The sequence below is a fragment of the Trichechus manatus genome, unplaced genomic scaffold (assembly GCF_000243295.1).
Source record: "Trichechus manatus latirostris isolate Lorelei unplaced genomic scaffold, TriManLat1.0 scaffold00081, whole genome shotgun sequence".
Taxonomy (NCBI): Eukaryota; Metazoa; Chordata; class Mammalia; order Sirenia; family Trichechidae; genus Trichechus; species Trichechus manatus.
The window spans coordinates 5,675,518-5,690,872 of NW_004444017.1; the positions used below are offsets into that span (position 1 = coordinate 5,675,518).

General features: G+C 44.3%; 1 protein-coding gene across 2 annotated transcripts in view; it reads left to right on the forward strand.

Moving 5' to 3' along the window:
- The window catches only part of CACNA1C (calcium voltage-gated channel subunit alpha1 C), a 692,837-nt gene that overhangs the window by 395,111 nt on the left and 282,371 nt on the right, over window positions 1-15,355 (forward strand). For both annotated transcript variants that reach the window (XM_023735710.1, XM_004381214.3), the window contains exon 3: window positions 9,089-9,228. In XM_023735710.1, coding sequence (XP_023591478.1) covers window positions 9,089-9,228 — 140 coding nt within the window. The remainder of the gene's footprint in view (window positions 1-9,088; window positions 9,229-15,355) is intronic.

Here is a 15,355-nt window from a genome sequence, read left to right on the forward strand (position 1 = left end):
AACATACAAACAAACAAAAAAGAATGCTAGTGGGGAGCTTGCCATTGGAGTGGAGAGATGAGAGACTATGAAATGGAGAAAAACAAAAAGGGGAAGAAGAAGAAGAAAAAAGAAAAGAATGAATAAATAAAAATTAGAAAGAAAAAAGAACAGCAAAGCTCTCAGGGATACCACTGGTGCGGTATGAGGTCTGGGGAAGTTGTTCCCAGTTGTTGCAGTGCAGCCTGGCTAGAAGGTGTGGAGGAATTAAGCACCAGGTATTCAGGGGACAGGCCGTTTCTAAAATCTTGTTGTTTATCTTTTGGATTTCTAATTGTTGTTTTTGTATGATTTCTAGTTGTGAATTTATTTTAGCATTTTGTTCCTGTATTATTTTCTTGAATTCTTCCATTTTTTTGTCCGTATTTTCCATGAATTTGTCTATTTTTTCCTCATTTTTGTCTGCTTTTTGCTTAAACTCTTGGATGGCTCTGAATATTAGAGATTTGAATTCCCCATCAGTTAAGTCTAGTGCCTTTTCTTCTACTAGAAGGTTATCTGGTGTTTTATTTTTGACACCTACTGGAACCATCCTGTCCTGTTTTTGTAAATATTTTTATATTGTCTGCTGTCTTCAGGGCACTGAGTGGTTATATTCCTCGTTTATTGATTGTAGGTTTGTTTGGTTCGTCCTCCTTTTTTTTTCAATTTGGTTATGTCTGAGCAGGCGAGCTGTGCATTCTTTGTTGTTTGCTTGTCTGTGGACACGATACTTTTCACCTCCTTCTCCAGTGGGCAGGGTCAGTCACTCAGGTATGGTACAGCAGGGCAGGTCCAGCTGAAGGGGAGTTGCTGGGATGGGTTGTTTGTGGCATGTACCAGAGCTGACAGTGCGGACTGGAAATCAGTGCAGGGCAGGTTCCAGTAGGCAGTGCCTGTGCTGCTTAGGAGTGTGATGTTCAGCACACGGTGCAGGTAGGCAGGAAGAAGGGGGTAGATTGTGATGTGTGGAGCTAAGATGGGTACAGGCAACATGAGAGAGAGGAGAGAGGAACAGGAGCCAAAAACATACACACAAACAAAAAAGAGTGCTAAGGGAGCTTGCTATTGGAGTGGAAAGATGAGAGACTGAGAAATGGGGAAAAACAAAAATTAAAAAGAAAAAGGGTAAAAGAAAAAAATGAATAAATCAAGAAACTGGAAATGAAGAAAGACAAAAGGGAATAAGAGAGAGAAGAAAACAAAACAAAGTAACAAACCAAAGTAAAAACAAACCAAAACCAAAAAAAAAAAAAAAACAAGAGAAAAGAAATGCCCCCCGAGATGTCCCTGTGGGTCTGTTCAGAGTAAGGGAGTAGCTTCCAAGCCACATGGTACTGCCCAGCTAGAAGGGGCTCCCAAGTGAGAAAAGAAAAAGAAAACAAACAAACAAATCAAAACAGAACAAATCAGAGCAAACAAACAGAAAAGCCCCAGGGGTCCCACCAGCATGGCGGCACGGGCCAGGAAGCAGTTTCACAGTTGAGCGGTGTTTCACAGCCTTTAAGGAAGAAGCAAAGATGGCGCACGGAGCCAGGTATTTGAGAGAAAGGAGGGGGAGGTGGTGAGAGGTAAGGAAGAAATCTAAAGAAGCAGAAAAAAGCAACACCAGCAGCCAACAAAAGGCACTTAGGGAGCCAGCCAGTGCAGGCGGGTGGAATCCAAGTGACACCAGGGTGAAGCTGGTGCTTCCCAGCCAAGAGACTGTGGCTGCAGGAAGCAGAGGAGGCTAAGTGGGGGGTGAAGAAGGGTGGGGGGTGGGAAAGCCTATATCGCTGGTTATCGGTTATTCTGTCTCCTGCTGGAAGCTCCGTGAAGCTGTTTTCTCATACCCCTTGTTTGCTGATCTGCGATAGGAGTCCAAGATGGCGGATCCGTGCTGTGTTAGCTCATAGGGAACCTCTGCATGTATTTCTCCTCGCTCTCTGTTCTCAGTCAGTTTCTTATTCCATTCATTGCTTGGCTGAGTTCTTTATCTCTTCATTTGATGCTTAGGGTTTCAGGATTGACGTGTGACTCTGTTTGACTTAGTTTTTCTGATCTTTGCTGCGGAGGGATGACGTGGTGCTTCTGACTACAGTGCCATGTTGCGCAGAAGTCCCTGCTAGCTTTTTATATTCTACCAGTCGACAAATGTCATGAGAGGGCAGTGTAGCAAGTGCGATGGGGCAGAGTGGACCTTCAGGAAGTATTTGTGACTGGTTGACTGAACAAATAAATGAGAGAAGATTTGGAGTGTGAGAGGCTAAGGTATTATAGATTCTTTGTCTCTCGTGGTTAGAGAATAGGCAAGAGACTGTATTTAGAGGTCAAATTGAATGGTATTTAAATTATGAAACAATCTGGAATACAAGGCACTGCTTGAAGTATTGTTATTGTGTTTATTGTCTTTGCACCTTGTAGTGAGATGCAATTGTATAACTGGGCTTCTCATTAATTCTGTTTGGTGTTGAATTCTTGGCAGCTTCAATAAATACACTTGCATAAATTTAAGTGGGTACACCCAGGTTCTCTTGGTATGAATTCCCACACCCCAGGGTTGTTCTACAGCAGGTATAAACCATACAATGTAGAACATGTGGTGGGAGGCATCACCCACTCTACCATGCTTTCGTGTGTGTTGCAGGAACATGCATGCATGACTGGACATGTCAATCTCTCTGCAATCATCCTGGTCCTAGGAGCTCTTCCCTGGCATGGCTTCTGCTCACGTGGTGTCTGTGTTCCTTTAAAGCACAAATATTAATGATCTTCTTAATGAAGAATATTTTTCATTATCAAATCTATTCGAATTTATGGTGATCCTCAGGATGATGACGAGAGGAAATGAAGTAGAGGAACTCTGCTCCTTTCCATTTCCTGGAATCCAACTGTGCCTTAGGCAGAATACGCACAGACCTGGGATTGGCATCTTCACTTGCCATAGAATTTTGTAGGGACTTGGGGACTTCGGGACTTTGGAAGTCATCTACCACTTCGGAAGTCATCTACCACTTCAGAAGTGGTGTTCAAAAAAAAATCAGTAGATCCCTCTTCTCAAATAAAATCTTATGCAGAACTCAGCATATAAAACAGATATGAGTATTCCACACTGATCAAAAACACGGGCTGCTGCTTTTGTGGGTGTATTCTCTGTCCATATGCCGTCATGTTGGCTTCCTGGACTCTATTTAACTGTGTTTGGGACTCTTGGACAACTTTGCATGTGGATTAAAGTGGTGCCGCTCTGGCTGAAGGTGGGTGAGGAGCCAAACCTCACCTGCTCAGCCTTCTCCTTACCTGTAGCTGCTCCCAAGGCAGCTCTGTGGAAGCCTAGAGCTCTGTGCAGCCCTGTATTTTTTTTTTTAATGCATAAATGTCCTTTTACAGATGAGGAAACAGACCCAGAGAAGAAAAGTGACTTGCTCAGTGACACACAGACAGTTGGTGCCAGAATCAAAAGTATTACCATCAAAAGATTATTGAGTCTCTGTCTTCTAAAAGCTTGCTAATGTAGTTGAAAAGGTAGCATATCTATACATGAAAAGATCAATAGAAAACTGAGATTGCACGTGCTTATCAGTGTCTAATTAACTCCACATGTGTTTAGAAGACATCATGATTCCTGTGAACTGGGTTCTGTTTCCACTGAATGTGTCTAAACATTTTAGACTTGGGTGTGACCACAGGCCCCTGGTTGCCAGTGGTAGCTCTAAGAAATGAGTTAGGAAAGAGGAAAGAAAGGGAGAAGATGGAAATGGAAAAGAAGCCATAAGGGAAAAAATACTATAGAATACAAAGAGTAAAGAAGTAAAGAAGAAGAAAGGCTGGAGCCATCTGAAAGGGCAAAGGCATTATACCTGTCCCAAGATAGGAAGGACTCTACCCCTTATCCATCTTCCAGGAGCCCTGGGGAATCCATTCCAGTCCATTCATACTTTGAGAGTCTGGATGCTTCCATGCTATATTTCCATGGTTTATCCTCTCCTCTGCAGTTTTCACATCTCCTCCATAGTTTTCACGTCTCCTCCATAGCCCTTGAAATTAGAAAGTTCCAACATTAACACAGAATAGTGGGAATGAGAATCATAGTGTATTCTAGATTGGCTTCCAAAGCTTCCCTGTACCCAAGAACACAGAAAGGCCTGGTATTTTTCAGCGAGGTCTCTGACTTCTCAGGGCTTGGGAGGGCACCTCAATCCTCATGCGCACAAATTCAGGTATGAGGAGAGCCATACAGGATTGTGTCTTCACAGGGTTAGAAGCAACCTGGGCATCAGGGAGGCAGGAGAATTGTTGTTGACAAACATGTGCTCTTCTCCACTCCACTCATACTCTCCTTTAGATGTTTCTGCGGCAACATAACACATGTTTTGAAAGGATCAACCAAGCTGCGTCACTAATTTAACTTTTTTTGGAATTAATTCTGTAAGGGCATTCATGCCCCTCAGGTTAGCACTCTCACACGCTGCACAGATAACTGTGTTCCCTACTTTCCAACAATAGGTAGCTGCCTTATCACTGGATTCTTGTTCAAATCTCTTCTTATGGGCTCCCTGCGCCATTTTTAACTCTACTTTAGATCATTAAACAACCTAGCATGAGGAGTTGATCCCAGTGTCTTTGGGGATAAGCAGGGACCAGTGATTAATGTTTCCCTGGAACCCCAGGTGGCAAGATAAGATGAATGAACCTTTGGACTGAGGGGCAGGGAATTGGATTTCCAGTCCTAGATAATTACCTCTCTGGTGTCATTATCTTGTCAGTATCCTAATTTTTCAAGTGAGGAAGTTCGTTAGATAACCTGTCTCTCAGACTTCGTTATTTTAAGCAGGATCCTGTAACTTTTGCCTTGGAGATTAACTCCCATAATGTGAAAAAGCCTTCTTGGGGCTGAGGTTTCTGATGGGATAGACATTCAGACTGGGGTTTCTAGAGGTTGTTCCATACTGAGTTGGGAGTCCCCTGGATTCCAGCCTCAGCTCTTCTTCTTTCTTTATTCTACATACTCTGCCAGGGCAACCTCATCCAACCCTCCCCTTTAAGCTGAACTCTCCTCTGAAACCCACCTCTATGCATCCAATCATGAATATCTCCAAATTGTTGTCCCACAATTGCCTTAAATTCAGCAAGTCCGTAACTGATGACTCTATCTACCTCTGAACCCCCTCTTCCCCTTCCTGAAGTCCACTAATTCAGTGAGAGGCATCATCATCCACCTAGTCACCCAAATTAGAAACCTCAGAGAGGGGGGAGTGGACTTCTTTCACTGGCCCTTCCCCCAACCCCTACTTGCAACCCAAAACCAAATTGCATTCTTTGTATCTCTCAAATCCACCTACTGCTTACCAATTCCACCATCTCTGCCTTAGCCCAGGTCACCATGATCTCATGTCTGGGTTACTGCCCCCACTCCCTCTACCCTCCGTCACCACCAGCCATTCTCTAGGCCAGTGCCAGGCTGCAACGCACATCCCACCATGCTGTACTCCAGTCTCCAAGAGCAGAATCCAAGTGTACAGGCACAGCCACAGGGCCTCTTGTCATCTTGCTCCTGCCCACACCTCCAGCCCCATTTCCTCACAGCTTCACTCCAGCCAGATCAAATGTTTGCATTTCCACACGTTCCCTCTCCTTAGTTCTTCTACCTGGAGTGCATGACCCCCAAGCCCCACCCCATCTTCTTTACCTGGACAGCTCTTCATCCTTCAAGATTCAACTAAGATATCTTTATCTTTGAGAAATTCTTCTACAACAAACTATCCTTGCCTGCAGAGAACCTGTCTATTTAACCCCCATTGTACTAGGAGATCCTTGAGTTCAGTTTCTGAGCCCTTATTCTCAAAGCTCCAGCCCTCAACATAGTATGGGTTTACAGTAGGTGTTTCATGAATTCTTGACGGAATGACTCACTGTTGTGCCAAGTAGGTCCTTTTGTGTTTCCATGTGTTATATACCAGGGTTGAGGACAAATGTCACATGGCATGGATTAAGAAAATCTACTGATTTTTTTTGTGAACACCACTTCCAAAGTGGTAGATGACTTCCAAAGTTCCAAAGTCCCTACAAAATTCTATGGCAAGTGACGATGCCAATCCCAGGTCTGTGTTCTACCTAAGGCACAGTTAGATTCCAGGAAATGGAAAGGAACAAAGAGTTCCTCTACTTCACTTCCACTCTTCATCATCTTGAGGATCACCATAAATTTGAATAGATTTGGTAATAAAAAACATCCTTCATTAAGAAGATCATTAATATTTGTGCTTTAAAGGAACACAGGCACCTTGTGAGCAGAAGTCATTGGGAAAACTTACAAAGGCCAAAAGTCAACAAGAGAAGGGATTGCCCATCCCTCCATCTCACAAAGAGGTATACCAGGTCCAGGGCACTGCTGGACCTGCAGTATGGATGGGTCTGCGTTCCAGGGGAGGAATCGTCTGTGGTTATCTCTTTTTATAGGGCAAGCAAGGGAAAGCAGCCTTGTCAATGAAGGAATAAACAGACTGCTTGGTGCCCGGCAGTCTGGATTGGGGATGCCACCTATTTACAGGAGTTGTCTGGGAATGCCCGAAAATTTCCCAACTTGTATGGACCTTGGAGCATTTGGGATATTGCTATTCTCCCTGCCAGCGGGAAGAGGGACTCTGAGCTTGGGTGCAGCCTCTCCAAAAAAAGCTCATTGTATAGACAACCAAAAGGGAGCTCCAGGGTCGCTTTCTCTTAATTCGACTGGCTGTCCCACCCTGATGAGGAACAAATGAATGAATGAGCGAATGGATGAAAGAAAGGGTAAAGGCAACTAGCACACAGGTCAATGCATGAAAGCACTTGACCCGTAGCGGGTAGCCTACTGGTTCTTGTTTCCTTTCCCTTGTCTGCCCTTCTGATCCCAGCCCCAACTTAGTTAATTTCCATGGAGGTTGCTGGGGGTACAGGAGGAGGTGGCCCTGTCATCTGGTGCTAAAAATGAAAGCTCTGAACCATCATGGGGGTGAGGGGGTGGCAGGGAGACTGGGGCTGAGCCGGTATTTGACAACTCCTCCCCCTCCACCTTCCATAAGCTTCCCTCAGGTTGCATTGGGCCCTTTGTGACATGTTTTTCCTTTCAACACAGCCCTGATGAACAATTTAGCCTAGTATCACCTAATTTTAAAAGTTTGGAGGCTCCCACATGCCATGATATGTTCCTGGGTCACCCCCAAGGCAGCCACATCCCCAGACCAACATTATGATACTGTAATTAATAAGTAGAGGGTGAGTTTGCCTCTGAGATGTTGATTAAATCTGACCTCTCCCTTCCCTTCCCACTGTTACTGCCTGATTTGTGCCTTCATCACCATATGGACCAAACCCTCCGCCCCCAAATAAATACCCATTACCATTGAGTCAATTCCAACTCATGGTGACCCCATCTGTTACAGACTAGAACTGAGCTCCATAGGGTTTTCTTGGCTGTAATCTTTAGAGAAGCAGATTGCCAGGTCTTTCTTTAGCAGTGCTGCTGGGTGGGTTCAAACGACCAACCTTTCAGTTAATAGTCAAGCAGAAACCATTTTCACCATCCAGGGACCTAGCACATGGGCCAGTGGTTCTTAAACATTAGGGTGCCTCAGAAACACCTGGAAGTGGTCTATAATGCCCATTTCCAGGCTCCATACCCAGGAGGTCTGCTTCAGTAGGTCTGAGTGGGATCCAGAATTCTGCATTTTTTTACTTTTTGTCCTCAAACCACGCTTAACCCAGAGTTGGGTACAATGATGCCAGCACTCACTAAACACCTAGGGGCCCGGGAGAGATTGAATGGGAGCAAGGACATGGAAAACCTAGCCTGTCCCTGCAGAGCCACCATCCAGCTCCCAGTGCCTTCTTGGAACACCCTACCAGCAGGCTGGGCTGGAGAAGGCGTGCCTTCCCAGTGATGCCCCTCCCTGGAACATGGGTGAGACCTGGTGGTCTTCAGTGAGCTCTGCCTGCCTGGCCCTGCAGAGGATGGAGAAATAGTCTGGACGTTCTGAGCTGAGAGCCCTGGAGGCTGTGGACCAGCATGTCCTGCTTGGTGGATCCGCGCCCAAATGCAATGTGAACTGGTGCTTTGTGGATCCAGTGAGAGATGGGCTGAGGTGCCTGCAGAGGTGAGCAGTGGAGCATGAAGGCATCCAGGCAGCCTTGCCTGGTGGGGCCATTCAGGCTCTGCAATGGGACAGAGTTGCGGGAGAAAGTGATTAGTGGTGAGGGAAGGAAGTGAATCAGCACACAGACTCTGCTCGCTCTAATTGAGACGAGTTTGTCCTGTTAAATGTGGGCTCCCAAGGATGGGAGCTGCATTCTTAAAGGCAAAACCCTTCTTAAAGGGGGCAGAGACAGGAAAAAGACTACCTTCTGCCCCTTGAGACTTTTTCATTCACTGCCTGCACCCAAATGCCCTGCTCCATCCTTCAAATGTTGATTTTCTACGCTGACCTGGTTTGTCTTAGACAAACAGAACATTTTATTTCCTCAAGAAAGAGATTTCAAATTTGCGGATCAGTAAATGTGAGCAAGTCGCCTCTATGTTTTGCCTGCTGTGAAGAGGTCTTCGATGTCTTGACTTCTTTGCAGCTGGGTTTTAGCTCTGTCATTTTGGAGAACTTGGCTAGTACACTCCCTAAGACTATGACTGTCACCTTTAGGATTATCACCTCAAAATTGTGGTAGTTTTCCTGTGGTTCTGTCTCACCACCTCTCTCAGCATCCTTCTCCTCTGTCCTGGAATTGCTTCCCTTTAGATCAGGACATTCTCTTCTGGGAAGGTACAATAAAATGTTAACTGATTAAATACGATGTTTCAAAAAATGTGTAATTTCTCTATTTGCATTTTTACAGGGGAGTTTTGAAGACTAAAAAATCCTTTAATCCCCAGTGGGATTGGAGCTCTAATGGTGCAACAAGTTGTGGAGTTGCTACTTTGGTTTGGGAGTCCCACCTATATCCCTCTAGATCCTACCACAGAAGGAGCAGTATTTTCCATCTACTTGTGAGATCTGCTGGTTCAGAACTTTCCAAATCCCCAGTCTAATGATTTCTTCCTCTCTCTTCTGTTTTTGTTTCCTAGGAACGAGTGGAATATCTCTTTCTCATAATTTTTACTGTGGAAGCATTTTTAAAAGTAATAGCCTATGGACTTCTCTTTCACCCCAACGCTTACCTCCGCAACGGATGGAATTTACTAGATTTTATAATTGTGGTTGTAGGGTAAGTATAACTTCCTTTCTCTTTTCCCTTCCCTTATCCCACCGTCAGCTGGTACATATATCTTGTTTCTTCTTTATTTATACCTCTTTTTGATTTAGTCATAACTGCACTGGGCTTCAGGCAAGATGAGAGGATCTGTTAAAAATCACTTTGAATTCAGACTTTCTCCAAAGGGGGGAGGGCTGTTAACTAAGAGCACTTCCCCCCACCACCACTGTGTGCACACACATGCACACATACACACACATGCATGTGCACACTCATGCATGCGTCCACACATACACAGAATTGAACCTGAGTGCTTTTAATGGAGCCCAGGGTCCTCAATGCAGATGAAGACATTTTTCAGCTTAAGGTCTTTTATCCTATCTCCAGCCACATCTGGTCCAACATCTCCTCGACCTGTTTCCCTCCTGTGTCACTGAGCAGGTTTAGTTCAGCTTGCCCGTGAGCGTGCAGTCCATAGGTGATGTTGTAGGGGGCCCACAAGAGCTACACAGACTGTGCCTGTGGTCCATGGATGTCCATGCATAATGCCCATTCCCTATCCACACCTCTACAGTGGGTCTTGTTCTATGGCCCCCAGAAACCAGGCAAGGAGAAGAGGAAAGGAGAAAAAAGGGAACTATGAAAGGCCAAGGTGATAGATAACAAAACCCAGAACAAACACTCCTTCCCCCAAACACCCTGCTCCACTTTAGCTTGAGATGAAGCAAAGTCAATGTGTGCTTTTAAAAAGGCAATATAATCTTGGTTAATCAAATAATAAAATGGAGGTGTGATGGCCTACTTATCAAAAAATTAACAACTTCACAAAAAGAGCCACCATAAAATATTTGTACCTAACAGGCCTACCTATGCTATGTAAGATACAATTTATTAAACTGCAGTTTCCAAGAGCTCATCTATTTTATGAAGGGAGGACCTTTGTAGCAGATTCTGCTTCAAGAACAAGCTGACCTCCTTGAACTGATCCATTGTGGCACTGAGTATGGAGAGTGGTCAAGTGGCAGCCACCTTGCATCTTCACTCCCTCCGAGTCCAACAGGCTTCAGTGTCACGGTCAATGTGCCATTAGGTCATTATCCCAGGAACCTACTTTCTGTGAATCCCTTTGTGCTGTCTCAGTGAAGACCTTGGCCACTGTGGACATCTCCAGAGCACTCTCTGTTCATTGTGTCATGGGAGCACCTGGTCTTTACTGCAGGAAACAAGACAGGAGCAAATCAAGATCATTTAGAAATCATTTCCTTGTCTCTGGCCATCTGGATGGCATATTAGGGTTGTTTGTAACTGTTTTAGAGTTTTTTCTGTGTTGTCTTTTTAGTCTGGCCAGTAAATGACATATGTGGCCACATTCTCATCAGAGATACTAATTTGGGTCACATTTGGGTGACACGAAGGGCACTAAAGTTATTAGAGTTATTAGCCAGGTATAGACCTGGCTCCAGAGAGCTTGGGGTGAGGATGCAGCAATATGAGAGATGTTGCTGCTGCTGCCCATGCCAAGATAAACAAATAGTGACTAAACAAAGGCCTGGAAAAAACTGAGTAAACCATCGAAAAGGGCTTTAAGGTGGGTTGTTCCAGGTGCCCCCAAATCCTTTTTAAACTCAGCATTTTCCCAAGGCCCCCATTTCCTGGGCACTTTCACACATGCATAGAAAAGAGCCTCAGGCATAATGTCCAGTACTTCTGGGACCAATAGAAAGATGAGGTGACTTGCGGGGACTAATTTGTTCAAGCAGAAAAGCTACATTTTCTTCTTATGTTTAGGGAATGAATTGACTATACGTGCTCTAGGAGCCTTGGTGGGCAATGGTTAAGCGCTCGGCTGCTAACCGAAAGGTTGGTAATTCGAACCCATCAGCAGCTCTGTGGAAGGAAAGACCTGGCGATCTGCTCCCGTAAAGATTTCAGCCCAGGAAACCCTATGGGGGCAGTTCTACTCTGTCCTATAGAGTCACTGTGAGTTGGAACCAACTCGACAGTACACAACAATACAACAACGTATGTGTTCTGCCTGCCCCCCACCCCCATCATGGCCTTATCTAAAGTCCTGGGAGGTAGAAACAAGAAACGTGGTTAGACATCAAACAGGAGCCCTGGGAGGGAGGGACCCAATGCCTTTGTGGCGCAGCACGTGGTGGCCCATGTTCATCTGCCACCTGTTTGGACTTTCTTCATCCTTTAGTCTGTTACTCCTCCCCTCAATCACAGGGGGCAAGCTTTTCAGGGAGCCAGCCCAGACTCCAGCCACATCCTCCCTGGGCTCTAGGCCACAAGACACATGGAAAGAGGAGGTATCCAGATTTGGCACTCTTCTGGAGGATGCCTCTGGTTGACCTTTTAAGTCACAGAGATTATGATGCTCAGTTTATGGTCCACCATGACCCTTTGGGTTTTGCTTTGTTTTGTTTTGCTTCTCATTGATGTCACACTTGGACATATTTGACAGCTAATTTCTCTTCTCCAAGACTATTGGTCCTAGGGGACATCCGGTCTAAATCTCAGCTCATCCTTCTAACTGGAAAAATGACTCCCCAGAAGGGATGTAGCTCCCCATCTCCCTTTAGCCATGCCTCTTTTTCCCTGCCTCCTTTACAATTTTTAATGGATATCCCTTTGATTCCTTGTCACCCTTGGTAAATATTTGCTTTCTTGGCCCCTCCTCTGTAGCTGCTTAGGGGAAGGTTTCTTCTGGCCACCTATAAATCAGAGGGGAGCCTGACTCTCCTTAGGGAGAGGTGGACTTGCCTGCTGCCTGAGTGTGCCATTCTCTGGCCAGGCATTCTCATCACATGTTACAAGAGCATTTCCTTCCTCCCACAAATCTGTCACATTTCCTTCCTAAACTCTGGAATCTCCTTGTTTGGATGGAGAGATGGGACTGCTGAATGAACATGGAAAGGAATTTTGAAGCCTCCCTAAGCTAACCCCCCACCTCCAGTCCCAAGAACCAAAGAATCCTCAGTAGATCCACCTACTCAGGAGATTCTCCTCCAGCCACAAAAGGCTTTTGTTATATCTCTATCTCCTTCACAATATGGTGGCCCTGCCTCTCTGATTCAATGGCACTCTAAAGCCTCATTGTCCTCTTCTTTGAAAAGCTCTAATGTCCAGCTGCAGAACTGCCAAATACACCTCCTGGAGAAATCTCCCAGCCAAGCATCCACATTGGAACCCAACCCTTAGGGACAAGTAAGCACAAAGCAGTGGTGTTGCCCTTATACTGTCTAATTGAGGAGAAATGCACCAACTACTTCAAGCCAAGAAGAACACCTCCTAGGCTCATTCTTGAATTTTCTAACCCTTCAAAATTACAGGAAACTCTGGTAGCGTAGTGGTTAAGAGCTATGGCTGCTAACCAAAAGATTGGCAGTTGGAATCCACCAGACGCTCCTTGGAAACCCTGTGAGGCAGTTCTACTCTGTCCTGTAGGGTCACTATGAGTCGGAATCCACTCGATGGCAGTGGGTTTGGTTTTTTTTTTTGGTTCAAAATTAAAAGCAGACCCTTAATAAAGAGTCTGTATCAAGTTGGAGCAGGGCTTACAAGAAAAGAAAATTGTCTCAATCTCTGTTCCCTTCACTGAATAATATTTTGTGAACGTCTGTACTCCAATAAGCATATTGCTTTCTTCCAGGAAATACTAGGAACCAAATTTGGTTTGGATTTGGAATGTTGTTTGGCAAACTTGCAAACTATCTTCATTTCCTAAGGTTTCAGTGATCTAGACTTCAGTGGAAAGAACATTTCTCCTGCAGAGAATGGAGCCCACTCTCCCTGATCCTGGTGACTTCTGCCAGGGATTGAAGTCATCGCCAGCTGACATGTGAAACCGTCAAGCTGCCAAGTTGATGTGAGAGAATCATAAAGCCAAGAGAAAATTTAGATGTGACCTGGTTGAGGGTGTCAAACTTCTTTTAGGTGCAAAACACATTATTCAAACAAAGTCCTACCCAGACACCTTGTATTAGTCTCCTAGGGCTGCTGTAACAAATTACCACAAACTTGGTGACTTAAAACAACAGTAATTTATTTTCTCTCCCTTCCAGAGACCACAGATTCAAAATCAATGTGTCAACATGGCCATCTTCCCTCCAAAGGCTCAGTGGGAGAGATTTTCCTTGCCTCTTCCAGCTCCTACTGGCTCCTGGCCTTCCTTAGCTTGTGGCAGCAGGACTCCATTTTCTCATGGCCTTCTTTCTTGTGTGTCTGTGTGTCCTGTTCTGTCTCTTATAAGGACACTGTCATTGGATTCAGGGCCCACCCTGATCCGGTATGATCTTATCTAGATCCTTATCTTAATTACGTCGGTAAAGACCCTATTTCCAAATAAGTCCACATTCTGAGGTTCTGGTGGACATGAATTTTGGGAGGACACTATTCAAGGCACTATAGGCTCAAGACATAAAACAGAAAGAAGGGAAGCCACTCTATTACACTGGGGATAGAGGAGCCAGAACTCCACCCACTCAGCTCTGACCTAGCTGCCCAGGAAGTCCCTGAGGACTCCCTGGAGCAATTTGAAAATCCTTAATATAGGCATACCTCGGAGATATTGCAGGTTTAGTTCCAGACCACCACAGTAAAGCAAATACAGCAATAAAGCGAGTCACAGGAATTGCTTGATTTCCCAGTGCATATAAAGGTTATGTTTATACTATACTTTAGTCTATTAAGTATATAATAGCATAATGCCTACATATATATATATATATATATATATATATATATGTATCTTAATTTGTTACTTTATTGCTAAAAAACGCTAACCATCATCTGAAACTTCAGCAAGTCGTAATCTTTTTGCTGGTGGAAGGTCTTGCCTCACTGTTGATGGCTGCTGACTAATCAGGGTGGTGGTTGCTGAAGATTGGGTGGCTGCTGAAGGTTGGGGTGGCTGTGGCAATTTCTTAAAACAAGACAACAATGAAGTTTACAGAATCCATTGACTCTTCCTTTCACAAACGATTTCTCTGTAGCATGTGATACTGTTTGATAGCGTTTTACTCACAGTAGAACTTCTTTCAAAATTGGAGTCAGTCCTCTCAAACTGCTGCTTTATCAACTAAGTTTACATAATAGTCTAAATCCGTTGTTGTCATTTCAACAATGTTCACAGCATCTTTACCAGGAATAGATTCCATCTCCAGAAACCACTTTCTTTGCTCATCCATATGAAGCAACTCCTCATCCGTTAAAGTTTTATCATGAGATTGCAGCATTTCAGTCACATCTTCAGGCTCCACTTCTAATTGTAGTTCTCTTGCTATTTCCACCACATCTGCAGTTACTTCCTTCACTGAAGTCTTGAACCCCTCAAAGTCATCCATGAGTGTTGGAATCAACTTCTTCTAAACCTCTGTTAACGTTGATATTTTGACCTCATCCCATGAATCGTGAATGTTCTTAATGGCATCTAGAATGGTGAATCCTTTCTAGAAGGTTTTCAATTTACTTTGCCCAGATCTATCAGAGGAATCACTAACTATGGCAGCTATAGCCTTATGAAATGTATTTCTTAAATAATAAGACTTGACAGTTGAAATTGCTCCTTCATCTATGGGCTGCAGAATGGATGTTGTCTTAGCAGGCAGGAAAACAATACTAATCTCCCTGTATATCTCCACCAGAGCTCTTGGGTGACCAGGTGCATTGTCAGTGAGCAGTAATATTTTGAAAGAAATCTTTTTTTCTGAGCAGTAGGTCTCAACAATGGGATTAAAATATTCAGTAAACAATGTTGTAAACAGATGTCCTGTCATCCGGGCTTTGTTGTTCCATTTATAGAGCACAGATAGAGTAGATACAACATAATTCTTAAGGGCCCTAGAATTTTCAGAATGGTAAATGAGCATTGGCTTCAACTTAAAGTTGTCAGCTGCATTAGCCCCTAACAAGAGAATCAGCCTGTCCTTTGAAGCTTTGAAGCCAGGCATTGACTTCTCCTCTGTAGCTATGAAAGTCCTAGATGGCATCTTCTTCCAGTACAAGGCTGTTTCATCTACGTTGATATTAGAATTGCCACTCCTGCTGTTTTTTGGTAGTTGTTAGCTTGATATATTTTTTTCCAACCTTTGACTTTTAAATAAATTCACATCTTTGTTTCTAAGGTGTGTCT